This window comes from Chiroxiphia lanceolata, chromosome 3 (assembly GCF_009829145.1).
Source record: "Chiroxiphia lanceolata isolate bChiLan1 chromosome 3, bChiLan1.pri, whole genome shotgun sequence".
NCBI lineage: Eukaryota > Metazoa > Chordata > Aves > Passeriformes > Pipridae > Chiroxiphia > Chiroxiphia lanceolata.
In genome coordinates, this window is record NC_045639.1 from 70,131,875 (window position 1) to 70,157,069 (window position 25,195).

Consider the following 25,195-nt stretch of genomic DNA (forward strand, 5'->3'; position numbering starts at 1 on the left):
AATATTTTTTTTCATGTGTTTTAAAGATGAGTGTGCCTCTGTGTGTGCAGGTGTGCACACACATGCATGGGGGAGAGATTGTAGTCTTAAGATACACATCTGAGAGAAGTTTGGCTGGATGGTAATACCTGAAAAGTAATTTTTTAGCTCTGTCTGTAATTAGCCTTAGAGATTGAATAGAACTCAAGTCCTACCCATTTTTTGGCTGCGTTGTCTTTTCTGCTTATGTGATATGACAGATGTGCTGAGATGATTACAGATTGTTCTATAAGAGGAAAATACTAATTGCCACAGACAATTAAAATGATACAGCAGTCATTATTAAATACAGAATAAAAATTACGAATTATTTAAAAATATATTTTATAGTTATATGAGGTAGATTGGTTTTTACAATCTGCTCACTATTATCTTGCTAATGTTACTGAGATAGAGCCTTCAGTGACATATTAATCTGTCCCTGAATAATCTTATCTTCAGTTCAGCAACAGAATATTTAGAGACCGTTTTGAGAGATTGCTGTTGATATTACTTGAGGAACAGTATTTTTTACATTTGTGACTACAGATAAAATATGAAACATTTTGTTAGTGACTCTGTGGTTTAATTAAAAAATAAATTATCTACTTCCTTCCTATGCCTTATAGAGACATTGCTTCTTAAGTTGACCAAACTATCATGACCAGTGACAGGACTCAAGGAAACGGCATGAAGCTGGGTCAGGCGAGGTTTAGGCTGGATATCAGAGGGTTATTGAACACTGGAAGTGGTCACAGCACCAAGCCTGTCTGAGCTCAGGACGCATTTGGACAATGCTCTCAAGCACATGGTGTGATTCTTGTGGTGTCCTGTGCAGGGCCAGGAGTTGGACTTGATGATCTTGATGGGTCCGTTCCAACTCGGTATATCCTATGATCCTGTGATTCTATAAATGTGTAGCAAATTTTTTGAAAACAGTCTAGTATAGGAGGTCTTAAGATGTAAACTATTCATTTTACACTCATTCTTAAACAGCAGTGATGTCAACATCAGATTCTAGTAATATATTCTGCATTTTTTGCATGTTTTTTAGTTACAGTAAGGTCATCTCTTCCTAGTTACTTGCCGTTAGAAAAGTTTTTGAAATTGAGTTGCAGAAGACTGAGATTTGAGGGAAGTGTTCCAAGGAGATCTTCCATTCTGTGATATGGTTCATAATGGAAAGGATTTCAAAACTGTAATTTTAACACATTTCTGTTGAATTGTCAATTTAAGATGTCAGTTGTCATCTTGTCAGTTCCAAGATGTATCCTCTAAGGGATGTTAATTGCCTGTAGAGTTTAAAAATCGTTATGTTGACTCAGCAGTAGGTGGTAGTGGCCTACTTTGTTGAAGGACACTGCACTGTAGGTGTCTGTTTCTTCTTAAGCTTATGCCTGCACCTTGATCTTGCCATGAGAGCTGCAGAGAAACAAGCCGTATGAAGTCTTTGCACATTTGCCTTTCATAGTAGAGATGTGCACTATAAAAGCTTCATCTTTGGAATTTCTGCAACTGGTATAGCATATGATGTCTTGGAGTATAATTAGAAGAAAATTTGCCAAGAGTATGAGCTTGTTTTTTTAACTGATATAATTCTGATTTTACCAGATTCATTAACACATTTAAGATTTTTTTATTAGCTACTTCCATTCTGTCCCAAAGTCTGTATAGCATAGATGCAGTTAGTACATGATTATGTGAGCAAATATAAAAACTATTGTATATTCTGTTTATGTTTTTAAGGGTGGGTGGGGGAAGTGTTATATTGATTGTTGCATTTCAAGCTGTGGTCTGTTCTGCCAGCAGCTAGAACATGATCAATTAAATGGGGCATATGAAAGGCATTGCTGTTGCACATTGTTAAAGGAAAATTACAAGTCATATGGTAATATTGAGGCCTAAAGATGTGCTACAGAAATGGCTGGAATTAAATTTAACTTCGTGAAAGCAAGGGCATTCAGTGCTGCATTATTGGTATATTATAGAAAAATTATAGATTAATATCTTTCATTAATGCTAAGAAAATAACGGCACTTTTAGTAAGGATGAAATGTAACCTCATCAGAAGTAAACTTGGATTAAAAAAGCCACATGATCATGAAATTTCATTAGTCTTCTGAAAAAGAAACTGAAGTATAATTTAATTACCAGTTAAACTGTTGGACAGTTTTTCCCACCTTAATGTTATGCTTTCATTCCTGCTTGTCTTACTGTACTTGCTAGAAAACTCGAATTGTTACTGTGAATACTGACATTTCAGATTTTTCACAGGCTCCTACTAAGCCACGGAACATTTCTCCACACATCTTGCAGTTCTCAAATATTTCTACAGGAGCTTGTTGAAGGGAAAATGGTAGCTGTTTTCCTACATATGTGCTCCCCAGGGCAATCTCTCAGCACCCATAGCAGGGTGACACTGTCCTGTTTGGAGCAGGTGGCTCTGGGCACAGGGGGCAGGTGTCCCAAGAGTAGGTTTCTCAGCTGCTGCCAGCAGTGTTTGAGAAGTATGAGACAGAGGTAGAAGAGTATCACTCACTTTTAAGACCTCTAATAGCTGAAGAGGGCTGTACAACACACTCAACAACGTGTCTTTTTGAAAAGAAGCTGGCCAAATCTCATTAAGGCTGTTCTTCTGCTAACGTATTAATTAGCTCTCATTAGTGCCATTGTTATGCATTTTTTTCAAGTAATAGGAAATAATTGAAAAGCAACTTGAGCTTTTTACCTAATTCCTAAAAAATCAGGTATCAAAGCATGGTAACTTAACCAGAACATAAACAGGTGTTATGTACACACATTTGTATTCTGTATTCCTACTTGAAGCACATGTGAGGGGGGTGAGTTTGTGCCAGCCATTGTGAAACTGAAGTAGTGAAGGGGTTTGCAAAGAAGATTAGAGTTGGCTTCTCAAGTGGATTCAGTGCTTCAAAGAATGTATAGGAAGTGGGGCAGAAGAGTTTTCGATAGTGTAGCTCTACGAAAGAGATTGGCATCTCTTTGTAAAGAGGAGTTTCAGTTTAAGATCACTATAAAGTACTTCCAGATAACTGGGTGTAAACTGGTGCTGCTTCACTTAGTAAAAACTGCCTCAAAAGATTTACGTGGGATTGCAGGGAAGAGGAGGTAGTTGTGTTTGAGGATTGCCTTGCCTTCCCGAGTTTTGAGCTGGGAAGCAGCGAGGCTGAGGAGAGGGAGACCTGTGTGTCAGGAGGAGAGCTGTAAACCTCTGAGTAGGTGTCATGTAACCTTTCAGTCGAGGGATCCTCTTATGCACTGACAAGCTGCTTCTCTCTTCTGCCTGGCTGGGGTTATGAACACTTTGCAGAGTTTACTTGGGAATGACATGGTAACAGGATTTCATGATCTAGGAATGAATTTTTCCTTTGCTGCCCGAGGGGCTTCGGTAATGCATGGTTTGGTAGCAAGTGGTGGTGGGGAAGTGTGGGTTTTTTGTGTTTAACCTAAAGGATATACTAGATTGTAACAATGCCTTTTTTTTGTTTTTTTCCTCTTCACAGCTCTAAAGCTGCGTATAAATATAGTGATTTCAGAATTTTTCACCTTTCTTATTAAGAACTACGGTAGGAAACATCTTTTATAGGAGTGAAGAAATTCTGTGGGTACAGTAAAGTTCCATTTACTGTCACACACCTGTTGCTCTCTGTACTGGGATCACTAGATTAACTTGGGCAGGAATCATGAAGACCTTCTAGTGGTTGCAACCAACTGCAAAGAATATGAGGTCCATAGTGGACAAATTACCAGCAGGTACTTTTGTATGCAGCGTCCTGTGGCAATGAGTTCCAGAATTTATTAAACATTGTGTAAAATACCTTTTCCTTTGTCTTAAGCATGCTTGAGTGATATTTTCCTTTGTTGTCTCCTTGGCTTAATTTTTGTGGGAATTGGGTAGATATTCTCTGTTCAGGCTTTGCATAGTTTTCAAACATGATGCATAATTTCAAAGGTGTCAGTTATATCTTGTGTCGTTTGTTTCCCTTCCGAGTTTATTCTTGTTGGAAACTATTCCTTTTACCATACTTATTATTTCCACTGCTCCCTTTTCTTGTTATGCTGTATGTTTTTGTAGGACAGCCACAATGGCATTATTCAGATATTAGAAAGCATTGAAATTGTGAAAATTTTCTGTGAAAATGTTTTTTTTACATACTTGTTTGGACCATTTTTAAAAGACTTGTCTACTGTGCTGTTTATACAGCAGTATCATTAAAGCAGTAATCAAGAAAGGGCTCAACTCTGGAATTAATATTTAATTGCTTCTGTAGAACATTGCTCACATATCATTTGTTGTGTTTCTTTGACAGTGACAGAATGGTTCCTTTATTTTCTGTTGGGGAACTGTGATAACAAACCTGTAGTTAAGGGTTTATAAACACTTTTTCATTGCTTCTATCTGAGACAGTGTTCAGATTTGCACTTTTTATTTTATTTAGTTTCTGTGTAACAGCTAACTTTTCAGTACTTAGATGTTTAGCGACTAGGAAGATTTGGGGTATTTCTAGAAAATAAAAATAAGAATAAAAACCTGTTCTTATACTTAACCCTGCCCAATGCACTCTTCCATAATTTTTACTGTTAGTATTGAGAAAATAGTTACACAATTTTAAGACCTGTATAGTGTTTCCCTTTAACCAGTGACCATAAGAATAATTTTTATTGACTTTTATCCCTCAAAAGCATAAAATATTTTTTGTTGTTCTGTCAAGAAAATAAGGGTGGTAGACATGATGTTAAAATGCAATGAATGGTGTCTAATTACATCCTGGAGACACAGAGGTGTTTCTCAGGTAGATTTAAGGATCCTACCTGCATCCCTCAGGTACGAGTCCTGGCTTCAGTGAAAGAATATACTCCCAGAAAACATGGCAAGGAGAAATCTAAGCAGTCTTCAAGGGGAAAGTACTCCATTACAGTTGCCTTTGACTCTTAATTCACTATGCCATTCCATGTCAACAAAATTTCAGCTCTACCACCATGGCCTTGTGTTTTTCTTATGCAAAAAATCTCTCAGTTTTGACCAAGTAAGGATAATAGTGTCTCAATATATACTGTAGGGAAGATGCATTCTGTGGCTCAACACAAAGCCTGGCTTGCATCCTGAGAACATTTTGGGGTAAAACTTCTAAGCAGAGGACAGATGGAACTGTGTCAGGCTGTCTGGTTGAGGGACTGGGATTACATACAGGTTATGCTGTGGAAAACTTGTTTACCTTTCAGTCTGGAGAAATTTACTGTGGAGACTTTTGTATTTTGAAGACACATTCTTAAACTAATTTATTGTCAGTAGCAGTGTAGGTGTGGAAGGGAAGCATCTTCTCTTTTCTTACCGTGACTAGGTATGATTTAGAAGTGATGTTCAAATTAGAAGGGTGACTCCTGCTAGTAACAGGACAAAATGAATAAATCATATCTACCTTTTGAGTGTAATAGACAACTAGTTTGACTTTGACCTCATAATAAAGGGAATTTGTTGTTGGACTTTGCTTGGCCTGAATAAGGAAGTAGTTCATCAAGAACTCAATCTTTCTTTAATGGGTTTGTACTACAAAGATTTTCCTGTCTTTTTTGGGGGGGTAGGGGGAAATAAAAAACCTGAACTGTAAAAAATTATTTGTCTCTTCACTGAAATCTCAATCAGGTAAGGATTTAAAGAGAGAGAATGAAACAAATCTTTCTTTGGGCAAAGAAAAAATATTTATGTACTCGCGGAGCAATGAATTCTATCAGTATTATGGAGCTATTTTTATCTTGTTAGGATTAGTTGATTTAACGTTACGCATAACCTGAATTTAAAATATAATTAGACTTATAACAGTATTGTGTCACTTTCCTTTACAGGTTTGCTGGTCCTCTGATACATTTCAGAATGCCGCTGGTAAAAAGGAACATAGACCCCAGGCACCTGTGCCACACCGCTCTGCCCCGAGGTATCAAGAATGAATTGGAATGTGTCACCAACATCTCCTTGGCAAATATAATCAGACAACTGAGTAGCCTAAGTAAGTACATTGTCTTAATAGCTGTATTTAGAACTATTATATTTTACAGTCACAGTTTTTGTGTTTGAAGTACGAACACTTTTTCAAATTCTCAGTTGAAAATTGTCACTGGGTCTTGAATGTACTCCTTTTGTGTCTAGTGACTAGCATGGACTTCTGTGAAAGAAAGCTAGGAATTTTTCTAGTGGCATGTCTTAAAACAGTTCATCCGTATATTTCTGTTACCAGTAGAAGATGACAGAAAAAGATAGCTGGGAGTTAATGAAGTCAGTAATTGCCAACCTCAGAGCAATTCTTGAGTAGGGAATATGATATAATAAGGAATATATCATTGGTTACTTAATTCACTTAACTTAAGCCCTTGGTCATGTTGTTGTCATTCAGAAAAAAAATGTAGTTACCTTCTGAAATAATAAACCCAGAAATGTAATTATTACATAGTATTTCAGACAGTTAATGGTTTTCCTTCCTTATTCTCCCTTCTGTCAACAATTGTACCCTTGGTCCGTTTGAGAGGAGTGAATAGTTCTCAAACTCTAGAACTGTGAGGGAGTTTTGCTGAAAAGGCTTTAAGTTACAGCAACTTAAATAAGTTGTCGGATGAACCAGTATGATAACATTTTGAATTTCCAATACTACAGGTGTTTTTTAACCACTAGGACATTAGTAAGACTATCAACACATTAAATATTTAAATGTGCATTTATGTACATCTACAGTGTGAAAAGTCTTTCAGTGTCATCATTATCTTAGTCATAGCTGATGTAGACTAATTTCTTAATTAGATTGATTTAATTACTGGTTTGACAGTAAGCCTGTTGTGGCAGCCTTTTAAAGCTGTTAAGATGCCATTAGGTGGAAAACACTAATTGAGGACACTGAATTATGCAATTGAGACAGGAATGCTTACAGCATGTAAATATGACCATTATTAATATACTTGCAGCAACAAAGGAAATTAACTATTTAAATACTTTTCAGTGAACCAAGAGCAGGTCATATTAGGATGCAGCATATGGTTATCATCTGTAGTTTTGTGTCATTCTGACAAAAGCCCTTCTCAGACTAGTGGCTCGCGTCCTAGCTTCCCCCTCCAAGTCACTCTTACTAATATTGCATTATTTTATTTTTGTTTGCTTGTTTTAAAAAAATCTTATTTGATTATATGCTTCATCTGGGGGAATTTCCTTTTGTAGGTGGCAAACCAAATTTATATTTGATATTTTCATTTGGAAGTATCATTTGACCTTAAACCCAACACCAACTTCTGACTCAGCATCATGGTCTCAGGTTGACCTATTGAGATTCAGCTGCCTTTGCTATGTTTTCTTGGTATACAGAGCTTGTATCCGACATTGTGTGTACAGCTGCTTAGGAGGAGGTCTGGATGGAGCAATACCAGAACAGAAAGAACTCAATTAAAGGGGAAAAAAAAGAATTGAAGAATATCCGTTGAATGCTCCCACATTTGTTGCACAGTTTGCCTAATGTGTAGCACTGAGAAACACTTGCGAGGGAATGTAACTGTAGTTACATATAACTCCTTTTGTGTGAAAAGAGTGTGGTTCTTACATGAAGTATGCGTAGTTGGGAATGAGCCTAAATTAGCTGTTTTCACTTGAGACGTGTTTCTGTCATGAACTTGTGACTCACTAGTGGTCAAAAAGGCATACAGTCTTGGATATGACAAGGAAGGTAAAACAGAAAGGAAAATGCATTTGTTTACTCTGCAACAGCAAGCCCAGAATAGGTAATTCTGAATTCTTTAGAAGTTAAACACTAATGAGCAGAACCTGTTATTTCAATGTTTTGTTCTTCCTTCTAAATAGCATCATGTAGGTCTTCTACAGGCAGTGTTTATACCAAATGAACAAAGTTTTTAGTTTATACTGTGTATGTTTTCAAAAAAAAAAAAAACAAAACACATTTTTCCTACAATTAAAATAGGACGTGTTTTGCAAAACAGTCCTTATTTCTCAGCAATGTTAAGGATTGCTCTATAGAAATGGAGATCACGTTACAAAGGTATGAGTACCTGTGAAAGTATTTTGTTTCAGAACTCTTTTAGTTTTTCTGCCTTTTTATGGTAGTAGCAATACAAGTTCAAAAATATTCGGGAGTTCTGGCATAGGAGTTTTGTCTCTCATGTTTAAACCCGAATAACCAGTCTTCTCTTGGTGTGTCACTGTTACGTGCGTGCAGCAAGGCCTGCTGACATGCAGATAAATTTCAGTAGTTGCCTGTGAGTCACAGCCAACAGGCATGGTTTCGCAGCAGTCCCCTGGCAACGAGCTTCTCTGCAGTCCTTCGCTTTTTGTTTTCTGTGAATAATGTGCATGTTTGAGAATCAGCCTTTAAGTTGTAGGTGAAATGAGGCTTTACTCTGAGGGTGGAAACTGGTAGGATAGGGTTTCATTTCCTTTAAACTGAAACTGCTTTTGCTTTTGATGGTAAAGTTATGGAAATTTAAAAATGAATGGTCTTTGACCTGATTAATAATCGGTCATCTTTACCTCTAAAATTTTTCATTTACTGGTCCTCAAATAGAGGATCAATCTTCTGCCGTTATGGTCATGACTCTCATGAGCAACCATTCTTAACCCTTCTTCTAACATGATTTGGCGAAGGAGTGCTCTCTCGAAATTGGAACCTCCAGTACTTTATACGAGACCGAAATTCCTTATTGAGAAAAACTAAATATAGAGTTTTGTCATGTATGTTGTTAGATCTCCATTCTTGGAGACATTAACTACTTGACTGGATTAGTCAAGCAGCTGGATCTAATTGGATCTGCTTTGTGCAGGGTGTTGGACTAGATGACTTCTGAAGGTCTTTTCAACCTGAACAGGACTTGATGATCTTGGATACTATGTTTAAGTTATATATGCAATCAGAAACAATACCTATTAAATGACAGGAATTCTGGTTTCCTGTGTTTTAATATAAAATGAAAAGAGATTTACACCAGTATGTCAGTGATAGCTGCTATGTATTTTCATACAAATTGTCAACCCTTTCATAGCTTATTTGATGTGTTGCTTTTAATTGTTCAGTTTGAGAAATTTTTTGACCTTTTAAAAGAAGTAGAGATTAGAGGACGAAATATTAATTTCTGCTTCAAGTGATAGTCCTTGCCTTTCTCCCTGGAGCATGAAAACACATCAGTCTGTCTTGATACAACATAGAAAGTTGCCAGTAAGTGAATTTTTCCCTGCTGTCTATTCCCAGTCTTCTCTTACTTCATAAAAGGATCTGCATTCTGACAGCTTTTCTTCGCACTGTGGCAACAGAAACTCTCTGGACAACAGCAACAGCTGTTTTAGTTTCCTAGCCATTCTTCCCTGTATTTCTTGCTTTCTGACAGTATCTGCTTTGGAGAAGATACTAGGTGCTTACCTATTTTTTTCAGCAATATTGCATATGCATTAGTACTCCCGTTCTGCCTGAGTTGGTGTATGTTGGTGTATGTCAGGCCATAACATTCCCGCGTACGTGAAACACAAGCATTGTGTAGCTGTGCCATTGTCAGAAGATGGATAAATTGTTCTATTGTGTGCATGTAGCCTTCTCATTTTGTTCACAGCTATTGGCCAATCTTGGTTTTCCTTTTATTCAGCTGTTCCCTCGACGCAGAATCTCAGTACCACATAAGAAACCTAACTGATGGGGTTTGTTCTTGGCCCTGGTCTCTGACACCTCCGTGTAGAGGGAGGAGAACATTTCTCCTTTTGAGTATGTTCCTTTACTGAATATTTATAATGCAGGCATTCAGAGTAAAACTTTTATTCAATCATAGCAAGATGTCATTCCCCATTTTTTTCTTTTACCTCTGCATAAAGAAGGAGACTGCTGAATAACTTTGCCAAGCTGGAGTGCCTTTTATGTTAGTGAAAATGATTTTCACTTGACACTGAACCTTCAGTAGTCTTTTCCCTCTTTCTATCTTTTCTATGTAGTATTTTCTATTTTTACTGTGTTCTTCTAATTCTTTCTTTTCCTTGCTCCTTACTGTTAGTTTTCAGGAGTGAAAACTTGACTTTAGAGCAAATTATTTCTCCCCCTTGTTTTTTCCTCTCAGACTCGCTTAACTTTTCTTTCTTATTTTTTGCTTACCATGCCATCCCCTAGAGGGTTTTAAATGCTGTTCATCTTGTGAGAGACACTTTCTCATCTCAGGAAAACCTTCAGTTTGCCATGGTTTAAGATGTTAACATTCAGTAAGTGGGAAATGTTCCTCCAGAAATACTTAGCAGTGAGGTGTCTGGACTGCAACTAATCTTTAGAACCAGGCCTCTTCAAAAACCAGTCTCTCTCTTCATCCTGTAGAGACAACATCTTCAACAGATGGTAAGGTTGAATGATTGCATGATTGGAAGTAAGTCTTCACAGATCTTCAACCAGAGCTTCAGTCAGCATTCCAGAAACAGCAGAACCCCTCTGGCGAGCCCTGCCGTGCAGATCCTCCTTCTCAGCGTGCTCAGAAGCATGTTCAATATTCTCTGTGAATTTTCTTCATTAGTCATTCCTCTCTCTTCATTATTACTACAATTGCCAGGGAACACTAGAAAAAGTGTTCTTCCGTACATGGGGTAAAGAAATTGATGGACTTGAAAACTAAAGGCTAACTTAGATTGAGAGACCCCCATCTCCAAAGACTTTGTCTGATTTCTTGATCTTGTGTCCCCAGCAGTAGTGGTATTGGCAAAGTGATGCTCTTTTGTGTCTGTCTCAAATGGTAATGAGGGGATGAACAAGTGGTCAGTAATGTCTCATTGAAAACAACTGTGTTAGCAGAAACGAAGTCCTGCCTGTTGTTAATTCCTTCCTACGTAGAGCAGTGAATTAGGGTGATATTAGAAAGGAAAGGAAGAACAAGACTTCCCTATGAAATGATCTTTAGACTAGTACCTTCAACACAAGTTCAGCTCTCATCAGTCCCTTTCACAGATTTCTGAATGTGTAATGGATAATCTCAGACAATTTACTTGATGATGTCCTCAGTGGGAGGTAACAAATGATATCTCAGACTATCATGGCTGAAGAATTTTGAAGTCTGATTTTTTCTTTTTGGATGTCAACAAGAAGCATCAGACTCGCTCCAGATATGACCTTTAACAAAGTTTATTTGATACTTTTGATCAGTCAGGTTGTCTGATAAGTGCCTGTTTCAATTTCCTGACTAAAGGAACCAAGTTGTCCCTTCAGTACTCTGATACTCTGTTATAACCCTTAAATCCAATCCTTGTGGACTGCTCTTACACCCTCGTAATGAAGGTTCCTAATTAGCATCAGTGCTATGTATTTAGTACATGGTTTTTCAGAGCTTGCTCAGGCATAGCCACTGAGGTTCTCAAGGATCTACCAAGGTTCTTATCTCCAAGTTCACTCTCCTAGCTTTTAGTCTGTCTCCTAGTCACTGAGCTGTGAGATTGAAATGATCCTGATGAGAAAAAAGTCTAGACTTTTAAGTGAAACTCAGATATACCTTATTTTTGCTAAAAATTAGGTTATGTTGTGAAGAACTGAAGCTGCATCAACAGGCAATAGATATGTTAAATTACATGTCAGAATTAATGAAGGAGGACTTAGAATACCTTTCTTGTTTTGCTTTATAGAAAGACCTGGATTATATATAGTTAGTGGTTGATGTGGTAAGTAATTATCCTGAAAAAATATTTTCTAATGAATACACTATATTGTGTAGGAAGGAACTATTCAGTAGTGAATAATGTAATTTGGCGTAGTGTAAGTGTATTGGGAAGGAATTGTGCAGTGGGACATGAGACAGATTTTACAACTGCTCTTGTTCTGTGCTTTTACTTTTTTAGTAAGTGTACTGGGCAAAAATATTGTTTAGTTTTTGAATGGGATTGAAATAATAGAAATCAAGGAATGATAGAGTATAGGTGGGTAACAGACTGAATTCTTAGCTTATTCTTTCAGATATTTTGTCTGTTTCTATGTATTTTTTTAAAATGGCCAAACCTATATTTTTAAATGGTAATATTATTTTGTGGTTTGTGTATTTCAATATATCAAAATATTTACTATTTCAATATTAAAATAATGTTTATTAATATTAAATTTAATGACATAACACTTCATTATACTTTGCACTTAATAATCTCACCACATATTTAATATAATACATATTTTTATAATTAATTTCATATTGGATTTGATTTTGTTTGTGTAAATGTTAACACCCCCACGCACACTATCTCCAGAAGTGTGATGGATTATTTAAGGCTAAATTAATTAAGATTAATACTTTTGGCAGTTTTGGTCTTATTTTGGTTTTCCTGCTTGCTGCATCTTGCATTGGCCTGAGTTTTACCAGTCATCCTTGTGAATTTCTGAAAATGATGCTGTTTTATGGCACTGGGCACTGGTAGGTGCTCAGTTTATTTGTCCAGATAGTACATAAAATTTAGCCCATGTTTCCTATAGGCTGCTGATGCCATAACTGATCTGTGGGATGCTGTTTCGGGTTGAGAAATTGAAGGGTTTGGAACTCTTTCTTTAACAGTGCAAAAGGATGACAAAGAAGTGACTTCTTCCACATGTCCTACTCCTTGTCTGAGAGCATGTAACTGAATCTGATGGTAACTGATCTAGTGTTGCAAAATGATTAATTTAAATGCCCTTTCCTTAAGGTTTGCTAACAGATACATCGTTGAGAATGCTGTAGTTCAGGTGAAGTTGAGGACTGGAGTTTCAAGGACACTGCTCATGTATGCTCTGACCCTGCAGCCTGTTAGTGTGGTTCTAAGAACTTGTACAACACAATATATAGGTCTTCTAAGACATCTCTTTGTCATGCTTTGTTTAATTAGCCTGAAATATGGTTCAGAACCTGATTGATATGGTGATTGTGGTTGACTTCAGTTCATCTGAAACATACCCAGTCCCCCTGAACAAGACAAAAAGCCCCATTTCTTTTACCTTAGTGTCCCCTCATTCTAGTGTGTTGAATGGTTAGAAATTATTCATTTGTGCACAGAAGCCAGTGCTGCTGGACAAATGTTTAAGAAATTGTGGGGGAAAATTAGGAGATAAAACAGATTTAAAGGAACAAATGGTGAAAGAGAAGCACTGTAAAACTGATCCATATTTTTTTCACATTTTATAAGCCATTGTACATTTATTGCCATGGTAATGAACATGAATGGATGATACGTGTTTTGGTGGGTTTAATTTAAAAAAATGAGGAAGGCAGTAAACAGTATTATTTTTATTTTATTTTCAGCTAGTAGCAGCTAGTTAGTATTCTGTTCTCAGCTCACAGGTCTGTTTTAAAAGTCAGGAGAATAATTGTTAAAAAAAACCATCAAAACACATGCAAGTTATCGAGGGAAGGAAGGACAGCACATTGCTTCCAGAGCAATTTACTTGGCTGTCGAAAAAAAGGATACTGACTGACTGACACCAGAGCGAGCTGCATTCCTGTATCCCTTTCTTATTAAAGGTTTAATTGTGAACAGAGCCCTTTGAGACAGGGGGAAAAATTGTGAAAACAATAATAAGGTGAATAATAAATTGCTTAATTAAAACTAAATAATAATGTATCCTCTTATTTAAATTTTAAAAAAATGCTCTGTTAATAAAAATAAATGCCAGGCAAGTTTTGCAAATACAGTAAAATAAGCTTTCCACAGACATTGAATTATTTAGTTGCAGAAGTCTACATTGTCATTTAATTTAATAGGCAAACAAGATTACTGATCTTTCTTATCTGGTATTATGTATCCAGCTGTGACCAAGATCCTGAGATGTTATTATTTTAATTGTCATAGTCAACTGTAATTCTCTTTATTGTACTGCATGAAACAAGAGTAGAGGTTTTCATCAAGTAGCACCTTAATATTGTAAATTTTCTGAAGTGTTAATAATACTTTGGAATGTTCATTGTATATAATGGAATTAATTTTGATTCCTTACTCTTCTAACATATTACCCATTGTGTGGAATGAGCTCAACTTTGTTTATTAACGTATTTTTTCTCATACTTTTTTTTACTTATTTGAGTTTGTGACATTTTTTTCAGTATTATTACCCATATTCATATCTTTTGTAATCCCTTCAAAATTGACGATATATTCATACAGAATACATACAGAGACAGCAACATAAAGAAATACTAGATTATGAATGTTGGATATGTATACATTCACATATATTATTCTTTTGAATGGTAGTTGTGCATTGCATGAAATGCAAACATGTTACTTCGCTTGAAAAAGTATTTGATAAATATACCTGTGGCTAAATAAAGAGACCACCAACAGACATGTAGGTAGAGACATTATGGCTGGCATACCACTTCAAACGTGACAGGTTGTTTTTAATGTATTTCTCGTTTGAGGATTAGTGTTCATAAGCATGGGCAAATTATTCCTTGCAGTATGTTTGTGGCTGTATGCAACATAATGAAAAGATTTTCAAGACAGATTATTGGCAATTGGAGCTCATTAATGAGGTAGGTGAATTGTAAGCCTGATGAAATGATACAGATAAAACTGTAGCCTTAAATACACCTATAAAAGGAAAGTTACTCGATTTTAAGGCCCTGCAATTTACTTTTTATTCTATACATGAAATTTTACACTTGATTTTAATTCTAATTTGCATGTCTGAATATTACATGAACTATCTAGTTTAAATAAATATTTCTGAATATATTATCTGAAGTGCATTAACTTTTTTGCATATGTGTGTTAAAAGTTTAGGAATCTTGCTCTTAGTGGATCACATTTTTAAATAATTTCTCTTGCTTCAGATACAGGTTAAAGAACATAAACTTTACAGAGTTTCAAGACCTATATTAGAAAGTCTTGTGTTAGGTGAGTTGCCAGCTGAGAAGACTTTATTAACTTTCCATCTCTGTTTTAGTGTGGACTGGTGCTTAAAGACAAAGGTCCTAAGAATGGCTGTGCCTTTGATCTGCTTCTCACTGTGGCTATTAGCAGTTGCTCCAAGAATGAGAGCAAGACAGCATGTACAATACTCCTACTAGTCTCCCTGCTTTCAGCTCTTTACAGCCTGGAAGCCTCTTCCACCAGCTGAGGTTTCTGTGTATTTCCTAGCGCTCAGGGTGTTTCGTTTCCATAACTTTGTATCGTTGGCAAACTTTAATCTCATTTTTTTTCAGGTCATTTACAGATACCTTATGTAACACAGATCCCAGCATAGAAACTTAAGAAAACTCACGTTTCTCAAATGTGAAGGCTGATGATTTACTCCTATCCTCTGTTTTCTACCTTTTGAGGAGTTATTTATCTGTGGCATGTTGTTTCTTTTGTATGCCCCATCTGTTAAATTTTCCCCAAAAGCTTTGATTAAGTACTTTCTAAACTCTCTTGGAAATCTCACTAGATCATAGCACTCTGTCTGTGTCCTTATAAACAATTCAGACATTTCACTTTATAAAAGCAGTGTTGCCTCTTCTCTAACAAGTCATCCAGATGTCTGCTGATTCAGTTCTCTGTAATGATTTACACTAATTTGTCTGGATGTCAGCCTTACAGGTCCGTAGGTCTCAAGATGTTCCACAAAAAAAAATTGAACTTTATTGTTGTGTACTTCAGTGTTTATAAGAAGATTTACAAATTGTTACTAATATTTGCTGGTCATTTTGTTAGTTTATGTTTGTAATTTTTATATAGTCCCTTCAATTTCTTCGAGCCTCCCCCAGTGAGTTCTCGCATGAGGGTCTCTGCAGTTCCTTTCAGTGAGCACCAGTGGAAAGTGTTATATTAGCTTTCTTCAAGGGTCTTGTCTTCTCTGTATTCCATTATACTTTCATTGCCAGTCAGCTCTGCAGACTCCCTGGCAGCTTTCTTGCTCTTCATGCCTTTAAAGGAATATTTATTGTTAATTTGCTAGTTGCTCCTCAGACTAGTTTTTGGGGTTTATGTTTAATATGCCAGAATTTATGATCCCATCTATTTTCTTCTTTTGTACATTTCTTCTGATATCCCCTTTTATATTCTGTTGTTTATAGTCATGCTGGCTTTCTGTTGCTATTACCTAAGTCTTAATAAATGGTATGTGCTGGCCTTGTGCTTACTGCTTAGTATCTTTAAGTAGTTTCCACAGTACCTGTAGGGATTTGATTTTTGTTCTTTTGATATGTTTATATAAAAATGTCCTCATTTTTATGTATACTTCCAGATGTATAGCTCACCAAAGGCTAAATTTCCATAGCTATATTTTCCTTTTGTACCAGACAGAACTTGAGTGCAAAGCAGGTTGTTAGAAATTTGTGAGATTTGTATTTCCAAAACCAACGTAAGTGCACAAGCACTACACAAATTACGTATGCACAATATAGTACTAAGTTTTAAAAGCTATCACATGGTATTTCAGAAGTGTGGCTACAAATTTTGCTAGGCAGTCTGGTGGGGGTTTTTCAGTGGCATCGGCAAACTACTCAAGTAGAATCTGGAGAGCATTAGAAACACTATGCAAAATACTCTGTAGAAGAGAAGCTCGTTACTGATCCTTTTCTCATAATACTTGAATCTCTTGTTCTTTTGGGCTAAACATGTGATGTCAATTGAAGTGAACAAAGGAGATTTTTTTTTTACTTCAGTATAAATTGGTCAATTACTAGAATTTTGACCCTTCAAGGTAGGATTTATTATTTTAATGTGTATTTTTGAATAGTCTGGTTCTAATTCACCTAGATGTAAATATCTGATCTACCATTTTTGTAAAGTCTGCCGTACAGCAGGAGTGGAAGTTATGCTTCATTTTGAGAAAAATGTTGAGGTAAATTTCACTTAGAAAGATTAGTTGTCGCTCATACAGGAGCGATACCTCCAGATACTGGAATTTATCCTTTTATACATATTCAGGAAACGAAGCAGTCTAGTTCCTTGCATATCATCATAGTTAGAAGAATTTATAGTAGCTGAATATCTGTCCTGTAATGCATTAAATAATTTCATTTCTGATAAATAACTTGGAAATTAAATATTTAACTTCCATTTGATTTTCTGAAGCCTTCTTAATGGGCTCAGTAAGTACAGGTTGTTACAAGTGATACTCATGCCTCTTAGAATTACTTAATTAAAATAGTTAGAAATCTTTTTGAAGGCAAACTCATTTGGCTGTCTTGTCGAGCGCTTGAATTTTTCTTTTTTTTCCTGTGTTTCAGGTAAATATGCTGAAGATATATTTGGTGAACTTTTCAATGAAGCACACAGTTTCTCATTTAGAGTCAACTCCTTACAGGAGCGTGTAGATCGCTTATCTGTCAGTGTTACACAACTCGATCCAAAGGAAGAGGAATGTAAGTTAACTCCTGCACTGAAAATTTCTTATTTTGTCACTCAGACACCACTGATACGTGAAATGGAAATAGTAATAGTTTAAATCATGGTTATAATAACACAGAGCAAAGCATCACGAGAAAGAGGTCCATTTCTGTTTCTGCTACAGGTTTCTTTTATAGCCTTGAGCAGCTTTCTGAGCTCAGCATTTTCATGGTTACTGAATGATGCCGTAACCAATGAATTTACATGAAAACAGCTACAGGAGAATGTGTCACTTCAGTAGTGTTATGTATTAGTGTTAAGAATATTAAGTAATACTATGTGAATGCTTGGAGATAAGTCTTTACTCTTTTTTTTAACCTTCCTACTAATTCCTGTGGGATGTAAACCTTTGTCCAAGTAGGGTTTTTGCATTTAACTGGTACCATCTTACTTTCTGTACAATTATAATTGTATAGCTTCATTTATTGATGCTATATAACCTCTTGGATTCTTCCTAAATAGCTTATTAGGGTATAGCTCATTCCTGTAAGATCAAATTTTTATGGAATTTGAAGGATGCCTTGGCTTTGTGATGACTATAGGAACATTGACCACCTAATTTGTAAATGCCATGAAGCTTTTTTGCCTTCATGGATATTTGTTGACTGCAGGTGGAACTATGAAAAGTCTTGTCATCCCAAAGAGTTTAGGGTGTTCTAAACTATATGGTTAAGAACTTGAAAGTAGGGAAACATCCTATAATGAAAAATAACTTCAGATTGCTTGTGGGATCCAATTTTAAAGTATAGAAAGCTTTTTCAGTTCTGGATGTCTAGGTGTGATAATTGTGTATTGACAGGAAAAATGAAGTGTCAAACCAGGGGCATGGTCTTCAGCTGTCTTTAGTTATAGATGTTGAAATTTCACTAGTAGCAAAATTAAGCTAGGAGAAGTTTTGGTTCCGTATTTTGCGTGACATTAATTTTAGAACAGGTTTCGAAAGACAGCTGTTCACAGCTAGTAGCAGATTTTCCACGAAATCATGACTTGCCTAGGGGAATTCTTACATTAATGGGATTTTCCAAGTCTCTTGACAAGCATAAATCATACATATACATCTCTTTTTCCAATTGTTGTGGTTTAACCCAGCAGGCAGTTAAACACCACACAGCCACCACACACTACCCTGCAGTGGCAGGAGGGAGAAAACTGGGGGGAAAGAAAGTAAAATTCACGGGTTGAGATAAAGACAGTTTATTAGGACAGACAAGGAAGGGAAAATAATGATAATAGAATTAGAATATACAAAACAATTGATACTCAATGCGATTGCTCACCACCCACTGACAAATGCCCAGCTAGTTCCTGAGCAGCAGCCTCCAGCCAGCTTTCCCTCTAGTTTATGTGCTAAGCATGATGCCATATGGTATGGAACGTCCCTTTGGCCAGTTTGGGTCAGCTGTCCCAGCTATGTCTCCTCCCAGCTTCTTGCCTCCCCCCCGCTCCAGCCTGCATGGTGGTAGAGTGGGGTGAGAAGCTGAAGAATCCCAGACAAAACCAGGACACTAATAAAATACTGTGTTTACTATGGTTGGATAATCACAAAAATTCCTTTCAGTGTACCATAACAAATTGTCAGTAATTGTAATCCTGTAAGAACTGTAAAAGCCCAGTGTTACTGTCATTTTTGCATTTACTCTTGACAGCCTAGTTTTTTGTTTAAATCAGAGTGGGATGTGTGTTGATGTGGTATATCTGCTATGTTAACCTTTCACATTTCAGGAAAGTGGAGAGACCATTTTAAGCCATGGAATTAAAGCATCTAAGGATGGAAAGATGGGAAATTGTACTATTCTGAGAAAATGGCCTTTGACAAGTTTGGCTTTAGGTTTCAGTACTAAATATCCATAATTATTTGATGTAAGAGAATTGCTAGAAGTAGTTTTAAATAGTATGTAGTCCCAGATGAACCATATCAATAAATTTTCAGAGTACTGTGTATACTATAGCATTTGCTAAACTGTATAACTAAAGAAAAGGACAGACACTGCAGTTAAAGAAAACAGGGCTAAGAAGAGGTCTAACTCGATCAAGGCCAGAGTTGCTAAGTGTGACTCGTGTCTGATCCCCTGGATTTGTCTCTCACACCATAGAATAGCAGTGACTCCTACTAATTCAGAGGAACACATGCAATCCTCAGTGTCAGGAGCTGTTAAATGACTAATTTTATTAACCTAAGAATATCCAGTCCTTGAGCCATATCCAGTGCTCCTTATTCACAGTCATCTGCCCACAGTGAGTCACCAGATGAGGACAAAGGAGATGAGAGGAAATTCGATATTATATTTCCTTAATAGGAAATATAGGGATCAGGAAACATTTTTCCTTCAGTATATGGTTTCAGTCTTGAAATTTAGAAAGTCATCATAGATAGTTTTTATTTAATCCTAGTCTGGGCTAAAATAGCTGGAGGATGCTAATGCATGAAGGTGGGGGGAAAACATTTGGATTTACCTTTCTTAACCCTCTATGCAAGAATTGAAGCAAATTTCAGTAGTTCTGCTCAGCTAACAGCTTGAGTAAAATGGGCTGTACTTGTGAAATGAGTCTCATCTGCTAGCTCTTTGCCAGCAGGCAGTAATAGAAGATTTAATAGGTTCCTTTGGGCCCATGCTATTACACAAGAGAAAGAAATTAAGATTCATTTAAAGCTAAGTGGCATGAACAAAAACAGCCCAAGTCAGATTCACTGAACGAGGTGCAGATACTTAACAAGATGTTTCTGGTACAGTCAGGAAAATAAAAAGTTCTGAATTTGTTTGAATAGTCTGTTTGTTTTCTCATTTTGAATTATTACAGTATCTCTCTGAAAGAGTAAAACCAAGGTTATGATTTTACCTTGAAGGACCTAACTCCTGTTGCACAATCTTTCTATCATAGAAGAATTGTTATGAACTTGGTTAAGTTTGAATTATTACACTGTTTTTAAATTCTCGATTCCTCAGTATTATTAATTTCATGTTTTAATAGATTTTTAAAAATACTTTATTCTTTTCACATATATGTGGGGTTTTCCCCCTCAGAAGATACCAAACTTGCATGCAGACAAAAAGAAATCCTCTGCTTTCCTTCAGGAAACTGAAGTTTATTTCAATTTTATAGGAAACAAGTCTGTATGTATCCAAGAGTAATGATATCTGGGGTCTTTTTAAGGCTGGGAGAACATATTCTTGCTTTAAAGCTGAACTAAGGTTGACAGTTTCAGTAGCCCTGCAATATAAGATGTTCTCATAGATGATGAAATAAATCCTAGGAGTATAGTTTCTTTGCAACCATTTTTAATTTCACTCATCATGGCTGGGCTTCTCAAACGAAGATTTGGGAAGGGCTCTACCCATGTTTGTTAAAAGCGCATTGGTGGCTAAAAAGGCCAGTATGAGACAGGCATGCCCGGTTGCAAAAGGCACAGCAGAAAGACTCCTTAGGTGGTAAATTCTGCAAGGCACGATTCTTTCTGCGTTGTCTTTTTTCCCCAAGAGTGATCCTGCATGCTTTCTCAAAGGCATCAGCAGCGTTATAGATGGTGTGTCTCCAGACCTCCCGATTGGAGGCCAGAGAAGACCAGTTATGTTGATCAATATGGCCAAGGCTGAGATGTTGTTTCAGGGAATCCTTGTATCTTTTCTTCGGGGCTCCTCTCTTGCGGCAGCTGGTGGCAAGTTCACCATAGAGCACGACCTTAGGGAGGCGGTGGTCCTTCTTCCTTGAGACGTGTCCTGCCCAACACAGCTGTGTTCTCAGCAACATGGTCTCAATACTTGTGACTGCTACTTGTTCTAGAACAGATGTATTGGTCACATAATCTGACCGGTTAATGTTTAGGATTGTACGGAGACAGCGTTGATGGAAGCGTTCTAGGAGTCGCAGGTGATGACGGTAGATGACCCATGATTCAGATCCATATAAGAGAGTAGACAGCACAATGGCTCTGTAAACATTGATCTTTGTACTTTTCTTCAAGTGTTTATTTCTCCAAACTCTTTTATGGAGTCTTCTGAAAGCACTATATGCCTTTGCTAACCTGTTGTCTATCTCTCTCTCTGTCAATCTTACCATCCGAGGAGATGAGGCTGCCTAGGTAATTAAATTGCTGGACTGATTTGAGCTCTGGTTGGCCAATGGTGATATGGGGATGATGGAAGACTTCCTGAGGTGCAGGTTGATAGAGAACTTCTGTCTTCTTTAAGGTGACTTCCAGCCCAAAGAGCTCAGCAGCGTCTGCAAAGCAGGATGTTAAACACTGCAGAGCTGCTTCTGTGTGGGCAACAAGGGCGGCGTCATCAGCATAAAGCAGCTCCCGGACAAGATGATTTAGGTCTTGGTGTGGGCCTTCAGTCGCCTTAGGTTGAAAAGGCTTCCATCAGTATGATATCGAATGTAGATACCATCTTCTTCATCGAGGTCTGCCGTGGCCCTTTGGAGCATCATGCTGAAAAAGATTGTGAATAGGGTTGGTGCAAGAACACAACCTTGTTTCACACCATTGGTATTAGAAAGGGCTCAGAAAGTGCACTGCCATATCTGACTTGGCCACGCTGATCCTCATGGAGTGAGATGATCATTTTAAGGGACTTGGGGGACAACCTAAACGTTCCAAAATCTGCCACAGACCTTTTCTGCTCACAGTATCGAAAGCCTTGGTGAGATCAACAAAGGTTACATAGAGACCTTTGCTCTGTTCCCTACACTTCTCTTGAGGTTGTCTGAGAACAAATGCCATGTCTGTGGTACTCCTGTTGGCTTGAAACCACATTGGCTTTCAGGTAGAATTCCTTCCGCTATAGCGGGTATTAGTCTGTTCAAGAGTATTCTTGCCAGGATTTTGCCAGCAATGGAGAGCAGAGTAATACCACGGTAATTTGAACAGTCTGATTTAACTCCTTTCTTCTTATACAAAGTGATGATGACTGCATCACAAAGGTCTGATGGTAGTTCGCCTAGTTCCCAGCAGCACCACAAACTCGTAAAATTTAGCATGGAGTGCTTGGCCCCCATGTTTCCAGACTTCAGGTGGAATTCCACCGACCCCAGCTGCCTTGCCGATTTTCACCTGCTGAATGGCCTTAAGAGTTTCTCCCATAGTAGGGGCAATATCCAATTCGTTCTTCACAGGTTGCTCTGAGATGGACTGAATAGCTGAGTCTTGCACTACATGGCTAGTGCTGAAAAGAGTCTGAAAGTGTTCAGACCATCAATTCAGAATGGAGGTTTTGTCTGTCAGAAGCATTTGACCCTCAGCGCTGAGTAGGGGGCTTTGGACTTGGAATGTAGGCCCATATGCTGTTTTCAGGGCCTCTAATTTCAGTATTTACTTTATAAATAACATTACTAACTCTTTCCATATATATGCAAATTTTACAAGTAAAATAATAGATTTTTCTTAAATGATCACATTGTTGTATATTTATTTACATCTTTAAGTGTGAAGTACTGCTAAAAGTAAATAATGTCAGCTGTAGAAATCTGGCGGTTTTTAAAAGAATATGCATTTTAGCATTTATGTGGTTCTTTTTTGAAGTGCTGATACACAGTACAGCTCTGATGTATAGTGCATTGAAGTATTGGAAAATAGTTGTGTATCACTCAGAAATAAATACTATCAGGGCAGAAGCAAAATTCATAAACTCAGAGTTTATCAGAATATTTTGGTATCGATTTAGTGGCTCTTTAAATATAAGCCACCTAATTCTATTTAAATCTCAAACAACAGTATTTTAATCTCAAAGGCAGTGTATCACATTTTTTATTTTTTAGTAGCATATCTGTTACAAGCAACTTAATGGCAGAAGTGCTATGGGAGAGCAGCCTGGCATACTTCAGGGAAGGAATAAGTGTTGTGAATTGTTTTTCAGTAGGCTTCTGGCTTTGAGGACATGCTTGCTTTTTTTCTAGACATTCTATAAATGTTTAGAATTCTATAAATATAAAATTCTAATATATATAAATTCTATAATTCTATTAAACTGGTAGTAGTTCAGAAGTTTAGCTGAACTAATGCTAAAGAGAGATTTTACATTTTGCTATAGCAAAAAAGATGGCATTTGTTGGATAGAAACCTAAACAGCTTGACAGCTCCTTGTGGTCTGTATACTTTTGGATACTATGAAAGTGGGAGACTCATTCAGCTTTAAAATCAGGACTTATAAGGTAAAGGTAGTAAATCCCAGTTTAAGGGGCAGATTGCTGTCTCTAGCCTTGAAGCTAGAGGAACTTGGTGACTTGAGTATAAATGTAATCAAAGTTAACAACAAGGAGCACATGAAAATTGGGTCATGATCTCCACTTGTAATATGTTAAGTGGAGAATAACACCATTGTCAATTCATTCATTAGAATTTCTACCCCCAAAGGCAAATAAAGAAAAAGACTCTTAAATTAAATTGCATAGTAGATCACTTTTCCTTGAGCATCTCCACTCAAAAAAGGTTGGATTTGGATGTATCTCCCTCTCAAGAATCTGTGCTGGTGGGCTGAGCCCCAGTTGCTCTCCACGCTCCTTTTCTAATTTTCTTAGGCCCTTAATTAAATTTATGGGTTATTTAGTTAGTAGTTCAGTTTTAAATTAGTATGTTCAAGGCTTAATAATCCATCATAAGGGCATGATATTGCATATTTTGTGTATAAAAAGAGAGATCTGGACAAAATGTCATTTGTGAAACAATGTGGAGGTTTTGTTGAGACAGCAGATTCAGTGCTTGATGCTGCTGGGTGATTCACATCTTCTTAACAGGCTGCATGGGGCTCCATGGTTCTACATGCTACATTTAAAGCAGCTTCTAAGTCCTCTTAAAATGATTGCACTAATATTTACATCTGCTTTTTGTTTACCTGTAGTAGTTAAGCTGCGTACATTCTCTCCAAAAAGAGCTTGAGCTGTTTCAGAATTTTTTAAAACAGTATTTCAGAAAATTTCTATTTCATATGTGGAGGACAAGCCCAAAGGAGAATATTGTGTGATCTACAGAAGTAGTCTCTCTCAGCAACTACTAAACTTGCAGTGACCAGTCAGAAGTACTGAATATTAGAAACCTAATATGTGTGCAATTCTGATCATTGTTGAAGTGGATAATCATTAAAAAGATGAAAAAAATAAAGTAAAATAAGATTTAAGATTGCAGTGTCTTTGGGAACTGAATCAACAAGTCTTTAGCTTAAGAGAATTTTCAACAACACTACCTCTTCCCAATTAATTATCTTTAATTGGAAACTTACTCATAAGATATTCATTCAATAGTGTTGTTCTTTCTTCCCTGCACTTTTCAAATTGCTGGGTAAGATTTTGAAAAGAGAAAGAGAATTGTGGGCAACTGATTCCATTGATTTGTATATAATTTCCCCTAGTTATTTAGTTCTGCAAGGAGTCACAGCTGTAAGTTCATGGTCTTGAAAGATGTCAAGATCAAATTCTGCTGAAAGCATTAAGAGAGTGAGCTTTTAAAAGGAATATGTTATTTATTTGTTTGCCGCCTTCACCTTTATTTACCAGTATTTTTTACCCTAGAACCTAATCATAAATTGCATATTTGAGTGAGTGTAAATGAATTAAAAAAAAAAATCTAGTAACTTTTTTTCTTCTGATGAGGTAAAATGTAGTATTTAATATATTTGAAAGGTTAAAAGTAGCAACTTTCTGTCAGTACGCTGATGTGCTCCATACTTGACTTTTACTACAAATTGGGGATTGCAGTTTAATGAGAGGCTTACCTAGAGGTAAAATGGTATTTAGTATATTGATTACAGATGTGTTATTGTATCACATTAGAGTTTGTTGTTGATTACAAGTAAAAATGGACTGACATGTCTTTTTCAAAACTAAATGTATAAAAGATTGGCA

General features: G+C 36.8%; 1 protein-coding gene across 7 annotated transcripts in view; it reads left to right on the forward strand.

Moving 5' to 3' along the window:
• WASF1 (WASP family member 1) overlaps positions 1–25,195 on the forward strand; it is an 87,145-nt gene that overhangs the window by 50,298 nt on the left and 11,652 nt on the right. For 6 of the 7 annotated variants that reach the window (XM_032684193.1, XM_032684198.1, XM_032684195.1 and 3 more), the window contains 2 exons: positions 5,881–6,041; positions 17,203–17,337. In XM_032684193.1, coding sequence (XP_032540084.1) covers positions 5,909–6,041; positions 17,203–17,337 — 268 coding nt within the window. In that variant the 5' untranslated portion in view covers positions 5,881–5,908. Of the gene's footprint in view, positions 1–3,539; positions 3,790–5,880; positions 6,042–17,202; positions 17,338–25,195 lie in introns of all 7 variants that reach the window. The other variant, XM_032684194.1, reaches the window with a different exon arrangement.